Source organism: Hakea prostrata, chromosome 7, assembly GCF_041222555.1.
Source record: "Hakea prostrata isolate BN-2017 chromosome 7, UWA_Hpros_2, whole genome shotgun sequence".
NCBI lineage: Eukaryota > Viridiplantae > Streptophyta > Magnoliopsida > Proteales > Proteaceae > Hakea > Hakea prostrata.
Genome location: NC_142606.1, coordinates 11,268,771 through 11,291,869, shown reverse-complemented (window position 1 = coordinate 11,291,869; position 23,099 = coordinate 11,268,771). Strand labels below are relative to the sequence as shown.

General features: G+C 37.8%; 1 protein-coding gene across 2 annotated transcripts in view; it reads right to left on the bottom strand.

The window, feature by feature from the left end:
* The window catches only part of PIE1 (SNF2 domain-containing protein / helicase domain-containing protein), a 45,762-nt gene extending 25,363 nt beyond the window's left edge, over positions 1-20,399 (bottom strand). For both annotated transcript variants that reach the window (XM_089162143.1, XM_089162144.1), the window contains exons 1-11: positions 19,909-20,399; positions 15,664-15,759; positions 11,920-12,000; positions 11,687-11,794; positions 11,440-11,520; positions 11,263-11,351; positions 10,982-11,115; positions 10,831-10,892; positions 6,981-7,116; positions 6,648-6,721; positions 6,429-6,563 (exon numbers count right to left, since the gene is read on the bottom strand). In XM_089162143.1, coding sequence (XP_089018269.1) covers positions 6,429-6,563; positions 6,648-6,721; positions 6,981-7,116; positions 10,831-10,892; positions 10,982-11,115; positions 11,263-11,351; positions 11,440-11,520; positions 11,687-11,794; positions 11,920-12,000; positions 15,664-15,723 — 960 coding nt within the window. In that variant the 5' untranslated portion in view covers positions 15,724-15,759; positions 19,909-20,399. The remainder of the gene's footprint in view (positions 1-6,428; positions 6,564-6,647; positions 6,722-6,980; positions 7,117-10,830; positions 10,893-10,981; positions 11,116-11,262; positions 11,352-11,439; positions 11,521-11,686; positions 11,795-11,919; positions 12,001-15,663; positions 15,760-19,908) is intronic.
* Positions 20,400-23,099: the final 2,700 nt, after the last annotated feature.

Genomic DNA, 23,099 nt, shown 5'->3' with positions numbered 1-23,099 from the left:
ATTCGAGAAACAGAAGTCAAGATAAACACATACTATTGAACATCACATTCTTAAAAATTAATAATGAATCCCAGTATCCCAAAAGCCAAGAAATTGCAATAAGAAACTATAGACAGTGGGGGTAAAGAAGATAGCTTCTACTGCAAATGAAGGACCAATGAAACAATCTTTTTTTGTAACTAGATTATAGTAACCAATGTTACCAATCTAAAGAAAAACAGTGCACGTAAAAAGATAACATAGAAGCTATTGTGAAGCAACAGAGAAATCAAAATGCATAGCAAATTCAGAGACTCCAAATTCTCAAAAAGTTCCCTTCCTGGAGAATATGTCCTAAATAATCCAACTGATTGTACAAAGCTTCACTCCTTTTAACTCCTAGTCATGGAACTGAGATATCTTAGTTTTTGAGAACATTGAGCCAAGTTAAGGATGTACTTTAAAAAACAAATTTTGCTTGGTTACGACCTTTTATCACAAGTTCTGACCATATTTCGATGGTTTCAACTCTATAAACCCGCGCATGTATGACTGACCCCCATGGAAACTTGTGGAAACCTCACTGGAAGTGTCAGCAGTCAAGGATAGATAACACATTCTGATCCTCTACTGCCTGATACACTATAAGCAACTAACAATTGAATACCACAATAACAATCTTGCAGAGTTAGATTGCAAGATGAAACCATGAGAAGCATAGCTTAAACAAGAGACTGACTGAAAAAAATAAGATGGACTGAAAAGTAAAAATAGTGGATTATCGCTGAAAAATATTGGGTACAACAAGAAATATATAGGATAGCTTCAATCCCCCAAACCAACATCAACTACAGTCAAAACCTAAGAGTTGGTTTCAGCCAATGACTGATCCATTACTTCAAATGTAGAACCTGTAGCCAAAACAGTGAATTGAATTCAATTGCATTTCAAGATGGGATTGATGATTCAATTAGTCCCAACAACCCAAAGGAGTGCAGTGACACCATGGAGAGGTCACATTGCATCTCCGACAACGGAGGTATAGACGGCTTCATGGCTTGTATCAGATGGCGAGAGATAAGGCCCAGTAAAAGGTTTAAAATACTGCTACTGATCCAAGGGTTTCATTAAGTCAAATTAGGGGCATCAATAAAATCCTGTCGGCCTAAACTGGTCCAAACACACCATGAGACCAACCCAAGCCTACCCCAACTTTTAAACCCAAAGGCAGGTTTGGGTTACAAAATAACTAGCCCACGGTTGGGTAGCAGGGGCTAAACCAGCCAGACCCTACCCGATCCTTTGTTAATTTAGTTAAACTAGAAGTTTACATCCAACTAAGGGATTAGCTTAGTTAGCAAAGATTGACACTTCATAAGAGGTCAAGAATTCAAATTCATTAGCACCACTAACACATGCTTATTTTGTTTTCAATGGGTTAAAAAATCAGTGCTTGGTCAGGACCAACCCAACCCTATCAGGGTAAATCACGTCAGGTTAGGCTTGAAGAACCCTAGCAGAGTAGGGTTTGTGTTTGGGGTTCTCAAGCCTGGTAGAGTTGGATAGTGTTTGAGTTTAGAGTTTAGGCCCCCCAGGGTCAGGAAGGGTTGGCTACAAACTGGCCCAATCCAACCCAGGCCATTGACACCCCTAAGTCAAATGCCTTAACAATATAATTTTGAATTTCAAAATGTCAGCCATCATATTTTACCATGGTTGTCAAAGCTTCCGCCTAGGTACCTCGGCCCATTTTTGGATCAAGGCGACCTGGTGTTGCCTTGGTTTTCGTTGCCTCTATCGCCTTGTTCCCTTGACAACCAGGTATTTTACCATGTATGGGGGCACCATCTAAATGATGGGCAGCAAGTAGCACAATGTGTCAGCTAATAGACGTTTTTTGCCTAGTAACGTTTAAGTATATGCTTTTGAATTTGTATTTCATGTACCTAAGGTATTTAATTCATAAATAAGCAAACGCCTACCTTTCCATTTGAATCCTTCAAAAAAAAGTCAAAAATAAAATCTTTTTTTTTTTTTTTTTTTTGGGGGGGGGGGGGGAGTTGACCCTCAGTTCAAGAACAAAAACTGGATTTTTGTCAGCAAAGTGCAATTTCAACCTTTCAATGCTAAGATTTCAATCAAATCTAAAATTTCTATAAACTTCAATATGATAAGACATCACTCAAAACCAAAACTAAGGCAAAATATTCATTTGTTTTCATGTACCCAAAAAAAATATCATTCATGAAGATTTTACACATACACATCTTCGCATACACCAAATTAAATTTGACTAGAGCATATTCCTTCAATATAGATCAACTTAAGGCAATCTGGGGTTTGCTGCAAAGACTTTATAACAATCTCCCCAACAAATCCAAGATTGCCTAGATTTGATTTGTATTAAAGGAGTTAATGTTATGGTCAAACTTAATGTGGCATTCACGAATTGCTCTGAATGCAAACTTTTTTTGAACGTTAAAAACATCAACTATCATTAGCCACTTGAAAGGGGTAAACTACGATTCTTTTTTTAAGTTAAAAAAGAGAGAGGAAATCTGGGGAAGATGAACTGCAAGTTTAACGCGGAAACAAAGGGGAGAAATTGCTGCCTGCCTGAGTACTACCCAGTGGAGACTTGCATGGCCAACAGTAGCTGCTGCCCAGCAGCTGCAAAAAGTCCCCAACCAGGTTGATAATGGAGTCCAACATCAGCCAAGTTGTCTCTGCTAGAGGAACAACGTAGCTTCTTCAGCTTTTTTTTGGGGGGGTCAACACTTCTTCAGCATTCAAATAACTTAGAGTCGACTCAGATCTGTTCTCCTTTTTTTATTAGGCACCATTTGTTTGCAGAGGTGGGGTGGAAAAAAAGCGGTGGGAAAATTAAACATGTGGGACCCATATGTATGGGGGTAAAGAAAAAGAAAGGAAAGGAATTTGTGGAAAAACTTCAAATGTGGGTGCCACTTTTGTTGTTTCCCTCGTTTTTCCACAAAGTCCCACTATATATGTGGGACTTTGAAAAGGGATTGGGTGGGAAAACTAGCATGCCACCTCAGCAGACAAGCTTTGTTAATTTAAGGAAGCTTGTCGGCAGGGGCGGAGCCAGGATTGAACATTGGGGGGACCGAATGTATGTGGGCCAATGTGGGACCCACTGTAGGTCCCATTTCAGAATATATTATTATATTTTAATGTGGAGTCTACATTAAAAATTAGGTAAATTAATAGAAATTTCATGAATGTGAGAGAGAGAAAGGAATAATTTGAGAAAGAGAGAGTGAATACCTGATGTGGAGAAGATTTAGGAAAATTCCAAAGTTTGCTAACTACTTCAATATTTTGTGAGACGTGTGAGAAAAAAAAAAAAGAGAAAAAAAGGAATAAAAGAGGAGATTCATGAGAGAATAAATAGAAATGAAAATAGGAGAGAATATATAAGGAGAAATTTATGGATGGTGAGTTAGTTTTTAATTAGAATTTAACATTTTATTTCTTAAAATTAGGGATTTAATGATAACCATTAGATAAAGATTATGAATGACATTTGTACCCATCATCTTTATCTTAAATTTTTTATTTTTTATTTTTGGAGGGGGGACAAATAGTGGTATTTCACATTTAAAGATAGAGAAATAAGGAGAAAAACAAGGATACTTATAATTTCAAAAAATCCGGGGGGGGGGGGGGCCATGGCCCCCTCCGGTCCCAACGTGGCTCCGCCACTGCTTGTCGGCCAATTTTTGCCAACTTGTCCACCTCATTGAACAAAACAAGCCATACTTTGGGATTTCATGAAAAATTTGACTTTTTCAAAGTTTTTCAAACCCCACTTCAGATTCAGCAAACAAACGGTGCCTTAGTATTAGTAATAAAATCTAATCTTCCTTATTCTTCCCATGATAGGGCATTTATAATGTCTAAACGCCATAACAATCAATGTCCCTTTTGGACAAAAGTAATAAAAGAAAAGGGACCTTCCCATGAGGAATGACAAGTCCTAAAAAGACTCTAACCATCCTAACAACCTAGTTGACCAGAACAGACGAGCTCTTAGAAAGAATTATAAAACAATTAGCTATCCTACCCCCCAAGCCTGAAGCCTAATTTGATTCTCAACCCTAAATATGTGGTTACTCAAGTGGGTCACAATGTCACATGATCACTTAAACTAAACCCAACTTAACAAAACGAACCCATTGAGTCGGGGTTCAATTAAAAGCAGCAAAAAAAAAAAAAAAAAGGACCCATGTTTGAGGTCCATTAGGGTGGCTGAATACAAGGGGAACCCAACCCATAGACCTCTCAACCGAGGTTGTTCTCTAAAGAAAAGGGCCTTCAGTAATGCTGATCACCCCCTAATCAGTAAACAACCAGGTGTCACATTATTGTTCTCAATGTCTATGTTGTTGACATTGTCCTTATTGATGCCAAGAATTTCAGTTCAAAGATTCGGGCGGCCGTGGTACTTTTCAAACTCGAAGTTGCATGGTCTTCCAAAGAAATCTTCTCCTCTCAAAAGTAAGGAGATTAGATACCAAGATGCTTGGGCGTCGCCTATCAATAATCCACTTGAGGCAAACACAACTCTTAAGAGGCTAAGATGGGGGAACAAATGAATTGAGGTAGCTATCAATGTCCTAAAGAAGAATTATATATCTTTCCCCAACTCGACCAAACATTTCTTGTGATGCAAGTCCGGTGAATCAATACATGCATAACCAGTAATCCACTCATTTACATGATGTGTACCATGTTCAAAGATACTTAGTCATATCTCTCCTCACAATCACCTGCATACAAGGACATCCACAGGTGCTTATTTGTCAAGCTCTCCGGAGCAGGTCTACATCTAGCTTCAATATTGAAGGAAACCTTGAAACGTAGAATTGCAAGAAACAAATGATGAAGGCTTGTTTCAACACCAAGGTAGAAGTTTTGTGCTATGGCATAGGTATATGTGAGTTGTTATGGCTCAAAGATCTCCTCCAAGACATCTTTTAACTCCAATTCTCCTATGATGGTGTATGGTGATAGAAAATCTGCTCTAGTATTATCCATAACCAAGGTCAACCAGACTGGACAACGCATGTTGAAATGTACTATCATTTAGTCAAGGAGAAGAAGCTTGACCAAAGAGTTGTCTATATTCCATCTGTTCAGTCAAGTGGTTCGTTGGCTTACTTTGAGGCTGTAGGGACATGAGCAGATTCTATATTCTTCAGGATGAGTCTAACCAATTCAAAACTGACCTTCCAAGATGTTAGCTAGCTCCCTCTCCCATGAGGAACTTCATCTCATCTTTCTTCCTTCAATCCAAGAAGGCCGTCTGTCCCTTATATCATTCCTTCCTCAAGTCAGGAATGGTGGGTGCAAACTACAAAATCAATACCTTGTAATTGAAAAAAGCATGCTTGCCATTAGCCTTACTTTAATATAAGGTATTACTTTTTTTGTTTTGTATTCACATTTTTTATTTCTGAAAAGGCTTATAGTAAGGTTTCTCAATCTATTTTGTGCAAGTCAGGCATGTGTGACACCCATGTACCAACTTGAGGGGGACTATTGTAAATGACGATGTAAGTTTTAAGGCATTTTGAGTAACATCTGTAACTTCATGTAGATATAAGGGTCTAGTTGCAATTATACTCTTTCTCTAATTATAAATAAACCAGGGCTGTATGGGCCCAACAACACAATAACGTCCTCCTTGCCTTGAATGCACATGCATCCACAACCATGCACCTTAAAGACTAGTGAAAAACCACAACTCACAAGAGATTAACTACATAGGAGACAGGAAGCAAGAATACCTGGCCATATAGATACTTTTTTTTTTGGGTACAAAGGCGCTTTTTTTATATATATAGGGATAGGGATATTACATATGCCGCCGGTAGGAGTTGAACCCATGACCTCTCCACTGAGAAGCAGGTTCCTAACCATCCTACTACTCCTTCATTGGCAGCCATATAGATACTTATCAAAACAAAGAAGTGGATACTTATCAAAACAAAGAGGTGGGAATCCAAGTACAAGGGAAATCCTTAGGCATGTACAAACGAAAAAAGAGAAGTCTCCTTTTTGTTCATAGGGGATTGAGATTTCCCAAATGACAGATCGATTACCAACAAAAAAATTTCCAGCAATGCATTTCTAAAAACAGCATATAAAATTGGTCAAACTATGTATCAAGGGCAACGTCACAAGATGACATCAAACTGGCTAGCCACCAAATTTCTCCAGTCCGGTGTAAAACTTTCGAACACCCAAGAGAGAAAGCTCAAACTTCATTCATGAAATGGTGAGCATCTAAGAATTGTACAATCAACCTAAAAACACACTCAAAGCATCACAGCTTTCCAATGACATTGGAGGACAATTTGGGTAGTTCACAACACAACAAACAAAAGCTACAAGAAACGAAAAGAATGAATTCGACTTGCTACCTGTTCCTCGGTTGAATAAGACAGTAAATGCCCATTCTTTGATTTCCTATGATCTTTTGGTTCAATATCACCTTCATCAATCTCACTTCCTGATGCTTGGTTTTTCAGAATAGAAACATTGCCATTACTTTCATCCTGTTGTGCAAAGAAAAATAACTAGATTATACAAGAAAACAATCAGCAACTAGCCAAAGCGAAATAAAATTTGTTAAGACATACAAAATGATTTCCAGTGATAGCAAGAAAGCTTCCTGAGCCAATCTCACTGCCAGTTGGAGGAGAGTCTTCCTCGCCTGAAAAGTTCAGACCTCTTATCATCATACATGATAAAATGAACAACTAGGTTCACAAGAAATGAACATCAGAGAGAAAGAAATGAAAATCCTAGCAGAAAGCCCCAGTTTTTGCAGCACAACCCTAATGTCAATCTGGCCCACCAGGACCTGCTGAGCTAGTGAGCTTCCTTCTCTGCTATCTGGAAGCCCTAATAGAGTAAGACTCAAAACATTTTTCAGGTATCATACAAAACTGCCCAAAAGTATGCAAGTTCACCTTTGGTCATATTGTAACGTTTGAGTAGTTCCTCGATGGGCTGATCCTTTTCATCTTGCAATGCTGCTAGTTCCTCTCGCCTCTCCTCCTCGGTAATAAGAGCCTCATCTTCAACAATGGTACGCTCATCATCTTCCTACAACACCATCATTATAAAATGGAAACTTCTTATTTTAATGCTTAGCTATGACACTGAAGTACAAGGACCTGAGCTATTTATGGAAGAAAGGAAACAGAAGTTAAAGAATTATTCAGACAGTGCAAACACAGGTAAGCAAATAACAGCTATTGAAAATTAATAGATTACCTGGGCAAGCAATTTTTTTCCAATCATAAAATAAGTGAACAATCAACAAAATTGCTTTACTTGCTTTCAACAGATCCAGTAAGGATGTGTAGCATGTAGGAACTGGGAAGGAGTCTACTGGAATTATTTTAACTTATTAGCACAAAGAATGAACTCCATGAATCTAAATAGAGATCAATAATAAGAATGCAAATTAATACAAGTAGAACATCATCAACTACAAAGAAGCAACAATCAAGTGAACTAAAATTCTCTTGAACAGAATACCAATCATCATTAAAAAGATTCAGCAACCAGCATTAACACGCTGATAAATCATTGATAAAAGGTAATTTTATGACCAGCCAATCAAACTTTCTTTTCTCTAATTGATTCAACCATCCAGTTCAATTGGAGGTGTATATTTTCAGATCCAAAATATTAAACAGACCAAAGGAGAGGTACCAGGAGTGTTGTTTGATCAACTTACTCCTTTAAAAATCAAAGGAAATTTCTATAGGAGTACAACCAACTATGATGTATGGTGCAGAATGTTGGGTGTTAAGAAGCAGCATATAAACAAATTCAGTGTAGAAGAAAAGAAGATGCTAAGATGGGTGAGTGGCATTACTATTAACTAGGAACAACAAGGTAAGAAATGATCATATTAGAGCTTGTCTATAAGTAGCTCCGGTAAACAATAAGCTAAAAGAAAGTATATTGAAGTGACAACCACACTCAACAGAGGCCTTTAAATGCCCTGTACGGGAGTGAACGAAGGAACTATACAAGCTAGGGACAGACCTAAGATAACTTTAGGCGAAGTGGCGAGAAAGGATATGCAAGGCTTAGGCCTTGTATCGAGTACGGCCTCAAATAGAGCTGATTGGAAGACAAAGATCCACCTAACAACTCCTAATTGTTTCTTCCATAACCATGGCCTTCACCCAACCACAAAAAAAAAGAGGTGACAAACAAAACCCAACCCTAATTGCACAAAGGCATTTAGTAAGAGGAGATATTTTTAACAAACCCCACCAATCCAATACAAATTTAACAAGAAATTAGCAGGGTTAAAATGAGGGAAAGTCAGCAAGAGAGAGTCTGAAACAAGGTGCCACAGCATGAACGATTGATTCTTGATAGTGTAACCTGTTTCTCTACCCATTTGTACGAAATAAATAATCAAGTACACTATATTCACATGATAATAAGCTGCATGGCTTCATGGACTACTTGGTACTTGCAAGCATAAATCCTTGCTACCTACCATCTTGTCTCCAGGGGATGGTTAATCCAATCCAAGTCGCAAATAAAATGAGTCAAGGTTGTTTGTCTTCTTCTTCAAGCTTGTCCTTTCTCCAAGAAGTTGTATTACAGCATCTGGAGGAGCATCTAGAAAATAATGGCCCGGCCTTCTAGAATTTCGAATGGATTTAGGTCTTCCCTCCCCCCTGATGATGGGTTTGTAGAGATCAAGTCCAACAGCAGTATGCTGGAAATGTAATGGTCCAAAGAGAATGACTTTCTGTTCCAGATCTCTCAACATATGGAGAAAGCAACGATCTTCCAGGAATCACCAGAACAGAATCTAATCAACCTAATATAAAGGGGAGCTTTTTAACTAACTAAGCTGCACCAATCCACATGCAAAAGAGTTACGAAAGCATAGATTTATAGATTTGTCCCAATAATCAATACCTTTTAGCATATGTTTTTGGCAACTTTCCTCAGCCAGTCCACCCCCCCCCACCCCCACCCCAAAAGAAATCGCTGTTATTTCTCTGAACCGACAAGACCTGTTAACATCGTTAGCAGGTGCCCTGAATAAAACCATTTCATTGACAGGATTATTATGGTTGAGATATTTTAGTTCGGTTAAAGCTGAGTTGAGCTCACTACAGAACCAATATTGAAAGGGATCAGGGGCTAATTAACCAAGATCTCTAACAAAGCAAATTTCAAGTAGGCCAAAACTGCGTGCAGAGCCCACTTGAGAGTTAGGGACGATATTAGGGTTATGTTGATGTACAGCACAGTATGAAAGTTACAAACTTACAAGTTACAACTGAATCAGCTTGTTTAGTCTGGATTTATGGAGGATTCCTAATGGCAAGAGGACTCAAAGATAAATGGGTAATTTCAGGGAATCAGCTGGGCAGATGGGCCTGAAATTTAAATCGCATTTCTCCTGGGTTGAGACAAAGATTCAATTGAAATTTCAACAGGTTTTACCGATTAGGTTTAGTGCATAATTGTCTCACAAATAGGTATGCTCTTCTATAAAGTAGTCTTAGATTCTTAAATAGCAGCTTGTTTAAACTTAAACTTCAAAAAAAAAAACTGAATATGTGGGTGTTAGTTTAATGGGGTTCTTGATCACCAACTAGTATTGAATAAGGGGATGAAGTCTGGAGACTTTGGTAAATTTTGGATGAATTCCAATTTCCAATAGTGGAATGGGAAAAGGAAGGGGGGAAATATGAATGAATAGCTTAAACCTGATTCCCTACCTGGATCAAGCTTCCCAAGCTTTACCTGTAGGCCAGACCCTTGAAGAAGACTTTCCAACAGTTAAAATGAGGATCTAGTGTTCTGATTCTTCCTTACACAAGAACAGGTAACTGGAGTTCTTATCTCCAAAAGGGGAACCTGATTTAATGCCTAATTCCTAAGTCAGCGACTTGATTGGTGAACCAGCAATGGAGGCTGTTCCACAACCAAAGCACCAATGGTGTCCTCAACACCAATGCTCAATCTTACCAAGAGAAGAAGGAAACAGCCAAAAATAAGAGCTTCACGAGCAAATTAAATCTCAATATTCTAGTCTATTTTCATTTTCCCAAAATGGTGGCATTAATAGGGGGCTAATTAGCCAGATCCCCTTGCGAACGAACTGATTTAAGCTAACAAAACAACTCAATTCCTTGTTGGAATGGAACTCCTAACTGCTAGCTAACCAAGTAGCTACCAAAGCAAACTCCTAACTTAAAACCAGATCACTAAGTTGACACAAAGTAGAACTCTAATCCAAATTACAAGCTCATTAAGTCAAGGGACCTTCAAGTGGCCACGAAACAACCCAATTATCCATTGCCACCTCTTGTTATTATACGGTGACAGGTTACATATTCTAAAATGGAAGCACCATTGGGCACCTAACATATTTTAAAATCGAAGCATTGTTGAACATCTATAATTTTGTAGACAACAATACGAACTCAGCCTTATCCCAACTAAATGGAGCCACCAGCTACATAGATCCTCGCACTCCAATCAGCTCTATTAGGCCTGCCATAGCTCTTTTTTACAATTCCCTCAATCTGAATCAAACCAAACCTCCATACTACATAATAGAAAGGCCTTGATTCAACATGGCCAGGCCATCCTAAACAACTTCTGTATACCTCATCAAGTAATCGCACCTGTTCCAAAACCAGCTCTGATACAATTGAAGTCTGTACACAGCATATACCAATATACCATATACAATGTAAATGATTGTGTCGGAGTCCAAAAAGAACAAAGCATCATGCAACACTTTTAAAGATGAGATAGCCCTACCAATTCATCTTCAGTTTGTACATCATAATCACCATCAACATCCATATGATCTGGATGAGGCTCTGTACCCAAAAATAAATAAATAAATCAAATAAGTTATTCAAGTTGACACAGTTTAAGTAAATAAAAACTTGTACAGTCTAATCATTACCGGGGAATTTAGTTGTTTCCGCTTTAGTTTCATCCCCTTCCTTATTTTGATAACCTTCCACGGTTGAACCTGGTTGCTCTGGTTTACGGGGAAATGGCAAGTCAACAAGATTTTCTGCAAGCATTGTTGAGTACCTGAGACAAATTCAAGAAAAATATCATGCTTTTCTTTAGCAAGAGTACAAGAATACATAACCAAAAGAAGTCTAAAGAGGAGACTAGTCTATGAACCATATGCTCCGCAAACAATAAAATGGTTTATCTTGGTTAACAACATTCTACCTCTCAGTCTGACCTAATAAAAAATCTAGCTGCTTATCAAGTGCTTTTTTCTTTTTCTCCTCGAGCTCCAGTTGATGCTTGTAAAGCACCTGCAGCAATTTATGGAACAACATAGTTTTCAGAATACAAATGAACGAGGCCAACACAAAGTGAACTTTGTTATGTATATGAACTTGCCAACTTCTCTATCTTCATCCAAAATTTCTTCACATCCTTTGAAATATTGAGTGCAACCTTTTTTAGTCGCTGCTCTTCTTCCTACATGTCAACAGAAAATCAATAAGAACAAACAATGAGATTTTATCTTATCTTGTTTACCCGCTTTTAAAGAACCTGACTCATTGAGCATGAAAAAGGACTCTGGATAAAATTCCAATCAATTACAACTTCTTTTGAAAATAGTGATTTAAAGGAAATGCCAAACCTTCACTTTCTTTTCACCTCTCGTTGCTGGATCCAGTATATTTTTGCTAGCTCTAATTGCTACCTTCTTTGCCTGAGCTAATTTCCATTTTCTCTCTGACTCGAAATCCTGCAGACAAATCATTTAGAGTTAGACAAAGAGCATAGACATTATAGGATGACAATGCACAAGCAAGTGTAGTCAGAAACTTCATACGAATAAAATAGATATCACAGAGTAAATGTGAAACTTACCTTTGACAACCAAGCCATCTCCTCCAGAACATGATCCCAATGTGTTTTGCGGCGTTGTGGTTCTCTAGGAGCTTCAAGCGCCTGCGAACAGCCAAACTTACCATCAAAAAGTGAAACCCTGCTGGAGGGAGGGGGGAAAAACCCCTCAAAGATGCATAAGCAAGAACATAGAGTAATTTGTCCTTGATTTTAATTACAAGCAAGTGGACTTCAAATGCCAAGGCCCCACATTATGTGCATCTTAACATCTCACTCATAAGCAAGCAATGGCAAAATACAAAACAACAAGAATAACAACCAATAAGCCTTTGTCCCAACTAAATGGGGTCAGCTACATGGATTCTTGCCTCCCAATCAACTCTATTTGAGCCACACTAAATATAAGATCAAAGTTATGCATATACTTTTCCACCATTTCTCTTAAGGTAATCTTAGGTTTGCCCCTAGTTCTTCTAATTCAATTTGGATTAAATTGTTTCTACATACATGGGCATTTAAAGGCCTCAGGTAAATGTGGCCTTGCAACCTCAATTGACTTTCTCGTAATTTATCATTTATTGGAGCTACTCTCAAACCACCTCTAACATGATCATTCCTTATCCTTTCTAGTTTTTCCACTCATCCTCTCAACACCCTCAAACTTTGTAATGCATGCTACCTGGTATAACAACTCTTAAGCAGACACTTTGCCGTTCTTTAGCCACTTCTTAACAGCCCAATACTCTACACCATACATCATAGTTGCTCGTACAATGGTCCTATAGAATTTTCCTTTGAGCTTTAAAGAAATGCATCAATCACACAAGACCCTAGATACACCTCTCCATTTCATCCATCCTACTATAATTATTTGAACAATATCATCCTCTGTATCACCTTTTTTATTTATGATTAAGCCAAGGTACCTAAAATAATTGCTTTGTGTAATCTCCTTGTCATCAAGTTTCACCACCTCAAAAACATTTGTCCATTCACAACCAAAGTTATACTTGATCCGAAATTTGATCTCTATGATTCTAACTTGGCATTAATCTCTACTATTGTCTCATCTATCAAAGCAATATCATCAACAAAAAGCATACAATAAGGGACCTCATCTTAAATGCCTTTGGTTAAATCATCCATTATAACTACAAATAAATATGAGTTTAAAGCTGATCCTTGATATAACACAACTATAATCAAGAATTCACCACTGTGACCCTCATCGTTCTTACACTTGTCATTGAACCATCATACATGTCTTTAACTACGTCCACATATATTTTTACAACATTTCTAGCTCTAGTACTTGCCGAATTAACGCTCCAAGGACTCCATTATAAGTTTTTCCTAGGTCAATAAAACACCATATGAAGATCCTTCCTACACTCTCTATGCCTTTCCACAAGTTTCCTATTAAGGTAAATATCTTCCATTGTAGAGTAGTGGCAAAATCGAAGCCAATATAATCAACACTTCTTTGGGAGTTTCAAAGAAATACCAGCTTGAAATTGGAACATAGTGAACTCCCCAATACATGAATATACAAATACATTCAAACTGCAAGGCATTCTATCAACTGGTTCACTTAGGAACCAAGAGGAAGACAAGGGACAATGTTAAGTAGGAAAACAAAATCAGGACAGCCCATGGCAAAGCCTTGATTAAACATTCTTTAAATGAACAGAATTGCCCAAGTTTATGATACAGCTATTGCAGCCTAAGCTGATGTTATACGTGCAAGTCTTCTTCAAGCCAAAAGAATAGGGGCTCAATTTCTTATTGTTTAATCTGATTGCAATGAGGTTATTCAGCACATTAATTACTCCATGTTCCATAAGTTTGCATTTGAGCCAATTTTCTTGGATATTTTTTACCTCAAGAATGCCTTTATATCACTTCTCTTTAATTTTATTCCAAGGGACACCAACTCTTTAGCAGATTCCTTGTCCAAGTTTACCCTTTCGATGGAGCTATCGAAAGTTTGGCATATGTCCAATCCTTGGCTTCTGAATTGTTGCAACACAAGCCATTGCTTGTAATAACTCTTTCGTTCAAAGAATTTTTTTATCAAGAGGAGGGGAAAAAAGAGAGACAAAGAGAGAGAACAACCCAATTTTCATGTAAGCATGGCATGGCCAAAAGTTGCTCGTAGGCAAATGCTGAGGAGCATATTGACCACTATCACATCATTAGAGGTTTATCACCCTAATGCCTTCTAGACACGCACCAACAGGCACAACTGAAACCACCCAAAGTAAAACAGAAATTGAACCCTGCTTAGTTAATAGCTGTTCAAAAAAAGAACGAGCCCGGTGCCAAAAGTGCCCACACACGCAGAGTCCAGGGAGCATTTTTCCTATGCAGCCTTACCTCAGCATTTTTGCTGAGAGGCTGTTCCAATACCTTGACCTCAAGCTACAACTGTGGTCCACCAACCATTGCGCCAAGGCCCGTCCCTTATTTAATAGCTGCATAGTTCCTTAGAAAAACCAACAGGCATTCAACCAATTACATTAACCACATCCGAAACAGACTTAACTAACTGGGAATGAACTGAACCTATAAAACCATCTAGATAAGTGGGTTTATATTTGTCTAAAAGATCAACAGATACCAGTGGGTACATAACAGTTTTCTTTCCCAAAAGCTGTGATGTCTTTCTTAAAATTACCGTTGTAATCCTTCTGAAAAACCATAAAAGAATTGATTTTAGATTTCCTTTACTTTCACAAAACCCTTAACCTGAGTTTCACAATCTCAACCCAAATCACTGAGAATTCTAAAATCAACTCAAGCGCTCAGATCTCTTCAGACTTTGACTTAATAGTCCACTCACCGTCTCACCGTAATGAATGGACCATCCCCAAACTCAGTGTTTGCAGCAAGCCAGTAAAGAGTGAAGAGTGAAGACTCAAAGTAGCAGCAGCACAGAGTCAGGTAGCAGTGTCTGAACAGGAAGATTTCTTTTCCACAAATCTAGTTTCAGTTAGATTTTCTATTGGGTTTTTTTCCCCAATGTAGCTCCTCTGAGAGTACTAGCATACCTTAAGTGGTTGTCTGCAGGTTTTTCTTTCCTTCCTTTTCTTGCTTTCTTTTTCTGGTTAGGTGCTTGTGATCAAACAGTAGACTGGCTTGAGGGTGTCATACAGAATTAGCTGGTCAATTGCTGCCTAAAGTTCAAGACAGTAAAACTTTGCAGGTTTTGATTATTAATTTTTACTAAGCAAATATATGGAGCAGTTAAAAGTGTAAAATCTGTTGTAATCATTCACAATATTATATCTCCATTTGTGTGGAAATTTTATCTGTCCCTTAAAAAAAATAGGACAAAACAATCAACATTAGATATCCATTCCATGCCCATAAGATAACGACAGGTAAACAGTAACTTCTAAACTTGAACCATAATGGGAATATGAGAGAGAGAGAGAGAGATAACAGCAAATAGGTGAGGATGCAACAATAGTAAAAAATACCACCCATGCACGCCTACTATCATTGGTAAAAGATGCATAAGGAAATTTTTTATTCTGAAAGGACAGTGACAGTTACACAGCACCGAATTCATGGAGTAAATATATCAACATGCAAGTTCAGGTTTTGGTAAAATATTTTGGTCTGCTAGAGGTGGAATCAACCTTGCCAAAACTCAAAACATTGAAAGAGTCATATCTAAAATGAGATTACAACAATTGAACATGCACAACAAAAACCCAGACGAATATAGGCTTAAATGTTGCACAAATTTCACAAACTAACCTTCTGGCGCCTAGTTCTTGTCTCATTATCAACCTTGTACCGAGGACCTTTTGCAGCCATGGTGATCCTGTAAGTACCTATTCCACCGAAAATAGTCTGCATATAAGAGAAATACAATCGAGATCATTACTAATCAATAAGTTCTACGAAGACCATTCTTTGTAAAGCAATTGACAATGAAAAAGATTCATTCAAGAACTTCACAGAGAAATGGATGCATCACATTGTGTCAGTTAAAGAAGTCAAATGAAAAACAAAGGTAAAACAGAAAACTGAATTTGTAGGTCTTCATTTCTCATGCCCTCCACCCATCTCATCATTCCCTCTTCCTTCTTACCTGTGGATCAGAACAAACCCAGACCGGGAACCAATCATCTATCCTCCGGGTAAACCATTGGAACTGGGGGCGAAGTGTCGCTTCGGGAAACATGGGTATTGAAAATCTTAAAAAGTAAATTAGTCTTCTTATAAACTAATATTAAACGGAATAAACTCAATTTCGAAAGAAAAAACTTTACGAGACGGTCGGCCTTTTCATCCTTGCGTGAAATCATCTTATGATGAAAGGCGGGAATGCATCGGGAAGTCCGGAACATGTCAAAGACAAGGGGAAACGGAAGGGGAGAATGGCGATCAAAACGCCCACCGTAGTATGTCATAAGACATACGGCGGACTTAAATAAAGTGAAACATTCAACCACCCCCCCCCCAATCAAGATCATTACTAATCAATAAGTTCTACGAAGACCATACTTTGTAAAGCAATTGACAATGAAAAAGATTCATGCAAGAAACAGAACTTCACAAAGAAATGGATGCATCACATTGTGTCAATTAGAGAAGTCAAATGAAAAACAAAGGTAAAACAGAAAAATGAATTTGTAGGTCTTCATTTCTCATGCCCTCCACCCATCTCATCATTCCCTCTTCCTTTTTAAGAAACTCAGTTTTCCCTACTTTGTTTTGTTTAGATCTATAAAGCTGACACCATTAGCCAAGTCGATGGTGATTCAATCCCACATCCAAGGGTGTTCCAAGTAAAGCAATGCAATCCTGCTGTAATCCAAATTCATGAGATCAACATGATCCTCCAATTGATAGATCTCCTAATGAGCTGCCTCTTGTCAACCTAAAATATAAGATAATTATAAACATTAAAACATCTGGGGGAAATCAGTCCCCTAGTCTAATATCCTTTTCCACTTTGAGACATAATACAACAACAACAAGCCTTGTCCCAACTAAATGGGGTCTGCCACATGGATTTTTGCCTTCCAATCAGTTCTGTTTGAGGTCATGCTAGGTACAAGGTCTAAGCTATGCATATCCTTTCTCACCACTTCTCTTAATGTTATCTTAGGTCTGCCCCTAGCTCTTCTAGTTCCTTCAATCTAGATTATATCACTTTTCCGTACAGAGGCTTTTATAGGCCTCCATTGAACATGGTTGTGCCACCTCAAACGACTTTCTCGCAACTTATCACTTATCAGAGCAACTCGCAAACCAACTCTAATATGATCATTCATTACCTTATCCTTCGTTTTGCGACTCACATCAATTTTAGCATCCTCATTTCTGCTACACTAAGTTTATCTATATGATTCTTTTAACAACTCAACACTCTGCACCATAAATCATAGCTAATCGAACGACAATCTTATAGAATTTTCCTTTAAGCTTTAAAGGGATACATCAATCACACAAAACCCTGAACGCACCTCTCCACTTCATCCACCCTATTTTTATTCTTGGGAAACACCATCCTCTATATCACGTCTTTTATTTATGATTGAACCAAGGTACCTAAAACAATCACTCTGAGGAATCTCCTAATCGTAAAGTTTCACCACCTCATCGTCTGCCCGATCATGACTAAAGTTACAAACCAGATATTTTGTCTTCGTTCTACTTAGCTTAAAGCCTCTTGATTCCAAAGCTACTCTTCATGATTACAACATGGTATTCATCCCTATTTTATCATCAAAAAAAGCATATACCAAGGAACCTTGTCTTGAATGTCTTTGGTTAATTCATCCGTTACAAATGCAAATAGATATGGGCTTAAAGTTTATCTTTAATGTACCCCAATTATATTTAGGAATTCATTACTTTATCCCCTCACTATTCTTACACTTGTCACTGAACCATCATACATATCCTTAACTATGTCCACGTATTGACTTGCAACACTTCTTTTCTCTAGTACTTGCCAAATTAACGATCTAGGAATCATAAGTGTTTCTAGGTCAATAAATACCATATAAAGATCTTTCCTACACTCTCTATACCTTTTCATAAGCCTCTTAATTAGGTAAATAGCCTATGTAGTAGATCTTCCCAGCATAAACCCAAATTTGTTCTCCATAATTGTGGTTAAGTGTCTCAAACGGGTTTTAATTACTCTCTCCCATTATTTCACAGTATAACTCATCAATTTAATGCCTCTATAGTTATTACAGTTTTGAATATCCACTTTGAGACATATACTTAGAAAATGGGGCAAGCAAGATGGAATAATTAACATGCTAGTTTATCCTCTAATTCACCCCTCAAAGTTTCTTCCAAAGCACAGTATAATAATTCACAGTTGATGCTGTCATAAACATTCACAAAGACAACTTCGCACACTACAACATCCTTATTTATTCTTCTAATTTCCACCAACTTTATTTGCAAGCATTGTCTAAGAATTTTGGATTATAATTGCATCAAGAACCTTGATTGTCTTCTTAGTTAGTACTAAGGCAATGATTCAACCATCCTTTGTCTTCCTCTTCCCAGGTAAATCCCCATGATGCAAGATTTTCAAGAGGGCAGCTGGTTGCATTATATCCCAGTCATTTTAGTCTGTGTCCTACAAGTCAAAGAATGACCCAGCAGTAACTTTAACTCTTAGTTATTCAACCTCATAAACAAGAATTCATTTCTAGCTTTCCAAGTAAGTAAAATAAATCAAGGGATCATTCATCACATTCACCACCTGTAGATTATGCCTTTCAAAAACTTCTCATTTTTTGTTGTGTGGTGGAGGGAGAGATATGGAAGCCGCACTTTCTCATAACAACAATTGTGAGTTGGAGATGGTCATAACATTTGTGATTTGTTTACATGATACTTTGAAACTCAATACTCATATTCGAGCTGACGGTTCAATCTTTTTCAACCACACCAACTACCAACCCTACATTTTTCCCATTAAGCTTTTCCAGAAAATAAAATATATATAAAAAAATAAAAAAAATAAAAGGCATCTTAGTTTTCTGATAGTCAACACATATTTTTCTGCAACCAGGTTCTCCTAAAGCAAGAAATTCCCGCTCCCAAATCCAGCATCCAATTAGCCAATAAAGAGGCTTGTTCATGTGAGTTATCTTCTATAGACACAAAACACTATTTTAAGTAGTTAACCTCCATGTATATAAAAAGCCTTGCTACGAGTGTGCTTCCTGAGTACAAGGCAGATTGAGATGTTATCTTTATTCCAGATGAGGGCAAATCCCTCTCTCAAAAAATGCTCCTGTTGGTCCCTTTGGACGCCTGTGCATGTCTGTGTTTCTCAGGAGTGGATATTTCACTAGCTGATCTTTTGGTCGCATCAAATTATTTTGAATCTACTAAATGATAATACTCATGGTTCTAAAACGTCGAAAAGAACCGGCAGAATGGACCAATTCAACATTCTGGCTCCAGTTAAAATCTTGATTCCAAGTGTACTCAATCGAATCAAATTAAAATAAAATAAAAAATTAGCACCACGCGATACACATCCTGCTCCTTTAGGGGCCTGCCCCTCCTAAATTGCACAAACCCATCTATCCTTATGAAACTGAACCGCCAAACTCTAACTTACTTGCAACTCCTTTGTGCTGTCATCGGATGATAGTATCCTTCTGGTTTCTTATAAAAATGCCGACAAGTTGACACAAGTACTAGGCTTACATCCAAATCTAGTTAAATGTGATATTATTCTCTTCAAACATAAGCGGTAGATTTGCAGACAGTAAGCAACTCTGCTTTCTAGCCAGCAGGTTTTGCTAGCAAAAAAAAAAAACATCAGCTAACGGTTGGGAACCACAGCAGAAGGGAAATCCTTTAAGATAAAGATCTAATAAACATCAACAAAGCTTACGAAATAGCTAATATGCCAATTTTATATGAGATAATAAAACAACACATTTTTTGGCTCTGATGGTTCACGAATTGGAAGAAAAAGTAAATTAAAAGTAAGAAAAGCGTCGGGCTGACCTGGTGAAATAGAGTCTGTTCCGATCTCCAGAATCTGGTGCCATATAAATACACGTTAAAAAAACAAAAATCCAAATGGGCAGCAGGAAGGCAAGTTCGCAGAAACCAAAAATACAGTCGTTTTTAGTCTCCCGCTACATCTCCATCTTCTATCTTCCATTTACTTTGAACGAAACGAACAACGGAGTCCAAAAAAACACAGTCAAACCCCTCAAAAATGCCTGTGATTGTTTCTCTATTGCACCCTTTTTCAGTTGACGACACCAACACCAACTGAATCACCCGTTTGAGCTCGCAAGCGAAATGGAGCTCTGATAGGCTTATCACCGCCTCAAAAGAGACGATTAATAACTTAAGGGTAGAAAGAGACTTCTGGGCTTCAATTGTTGCAGACAAGTCACCTGGCCAGACGATTGAGCGGGAAATCGGGGAAGTAGAGAGAGAGAGACGCAATCACGCGGATGGGAAGAGTAGGGTTTAGTTTCCTTTGTTTTACCCCGAACATATATCTCATAAAAGCTCGGCTTAGCTGGGCGTTAATATCGACTTAATTGGGCTGAACTCGTTTGACTTTTCCGGTTTGGTCTATGGTTCACACATCAGTTCCGGTCTGAATCAGACCTGATATGACGCATTTGCCCTTGCTTTTTCGAATATGAAACTCTGTTGCTGGCCCATTTACGCTTGCGCGGTATCTGTTTCGGTCGATACGATCCGATTAGTTAATACAGATCGATCAAAACGGCTGTTTCACATGACCCAGACCGATGGCTAAGAGGCTAATAGCAGGATGGAAGTAGAAAATGGGAATTCATTTTGTACAAGTCAAGTCGGGGAAGCAAGCCGAGCTGGCTAATGGTTATTATCGAGAATTTCAATTATATTCTATCGGCATGTTTGGCTGAAGGGAATAGCAATTGTCACGCGCGGAAGTTACTGGAGGAGTTCCACTGAAGCGTGTCTGTGAGAGAGATGCAATATAACTTCTTATCGTGAGTCTCGTGACGTGGGGAGCCGTGAGAATCGAAACATTAGAGAGAAGAAAACAAAAATTAAAATATAATAAAAATTAGCAACCCTTTTTTTTTTTCAAACTGGGACCTTTTAATCTTTTATTGTTAATAGAAAAATAATATACAATGACCTTACGGAGATTACAATTACTAGTACCATCTTCCATTAGCATCATCCAGCACAATGTCTCGGGGAGCATTAGGAAGGAAGGTTGGTATAGTCTAATTCAGCTTTCCCAAAAGAATCCAAAAAGATTGCCAGAAAAATCAACACTAGAGTTAACTTCTCTAGCCACATAAACATACACATTTGCGAAACCTAAAGGAAATGATGAGTAAAAATAATTACAGAAACCCAGCTGAGTCAAACCATGGTTGGTCGATTTGTCCTGATCATGACCGGAGCGAGCAGCTAATCCAAAAATGACTTGAGCATGAAGAAACCTAACCATTATGGAATACCTAACTGCTATGGTAAGAAATGATCCCATCAAAATAGGGTTAAGTGATCGTGCTGATAAAGTAACGTGGATAACACAGATTATGAAAGTTAAACCCTAAATTTATACAACACACAAACAATGACAATACTCAATGATTAATTTGACGGTTGATAATGAAAGGTCAACCCTATATAATGTAACAATCGCTACAAAATGGAGGTAACTGAATCGTTCTTCTTCGATCTATCTCTCAATTAAGCTCTGCAACTCGTTAGAACTTTATGAGCAGTTCCATTAATGACTTAGCCTTCGGAGGTGGCTCCCGACTCCAGGGTTGGGCCATGTCTAACTTTGTTTTGCATGTCATTCCGCAAGGATCTCAAGACTGAACATATTTTGGATGCATTGCCATTTAAATTATTTTAATCAATTTATTAATTGACCAATCGAGCATATGTGGAACTCAATATTGCTATTTTTTAAAGGGGATGCCCTGAGCAATTTGGATTTATCGTTTGAGTTTTGGAAGATATTTGAATACATGTCGTGGTTTATATTGTCAACTAAAATTTTTTTTTTTTTTTTGGTAAATATTGTCAACTAAATAGGTGATGCTTGTTTTGGCGGTTGGCCAAAAATACATCTAGATAGACAATTTATATTATAAGACCCACATGGTAGAGGGCCCTAAGTTTCAAGACTATGACAATGGTATTGTTACAAACATAAAATAAGGAATGCAAATCAAACATTTTGTGGACGGTGATCGTGGTCCAACTATTGGTTCGTCTAATTGCAGGTATTATCTATATATTACATATTGGCCTATAAAAATTAAAAGTGGCCTAACATTTTTGCCCTTTTTGCAAGATAAGGTCACGTTTGCCTACTCACATGTCAAACATTGACAATGACAAGCAATCCATTTAGGACAATCTGCTTATTAAAAGAATGAAAAAAAAAAAGATGGGTGCTATCAAGTTGTGTGGTCTATGCTGAGAGACTTGGCAATGCAAAATGATCCCCAACCTCCAGTAAACTAGTGAAAGCCTTTTATCACCACGATTTTTGTATAAATCTAGTTTCGAGAGCGTACCTTGCTCGCATAGAAGGGAGAGGGCGAATTCAATATTTAGGGGAGTTTCCTCTTCTCTTTATGGGGCTGGAGTAGATATATTGACATAAATGGTGGGTTGTTAAGATGTTGTTCTTTCTCGACCCGATTCCTTCCCTGGTTGTCATTTGTTTATAATTAGCTGACACATGCTTGTGTTAGTTTATAGGTGCGTACATGTAGTACTCTTTTGCTATAGATAATAATAAAGAGAAAACTCTTAGAGAGAGAATAATGGTTGTGGGCATTGTTGCATATGAACCCCCCCCTCACACACGGAAATAAATAGTTTTATTTTTATTTGATGAACTAAAATGTTAAAAACTGCTAAAGTTAATTGTCATTGGACAAATAATGGACCAACAAGCAAATCACTTTACGCCTAAGCATCAAAGGTAGCTTAGTCGGTAATGACTGACAATTCTTAGTGAAGAGGTCACAAGTTAGCCTTATATGTGGTATATGTAATAGTCATAGCCCTTAATATAAAACTACCAGTTCCACAAAGAAAAAAGAAAGAAGGGCACCCCTACAACTATATTATTTTCATAAAATAAAAAAATAAAAAAATAATGACGATGGAAAATGTTAGGGGAGTTTGGAATCTTTATGAAGGGAAAA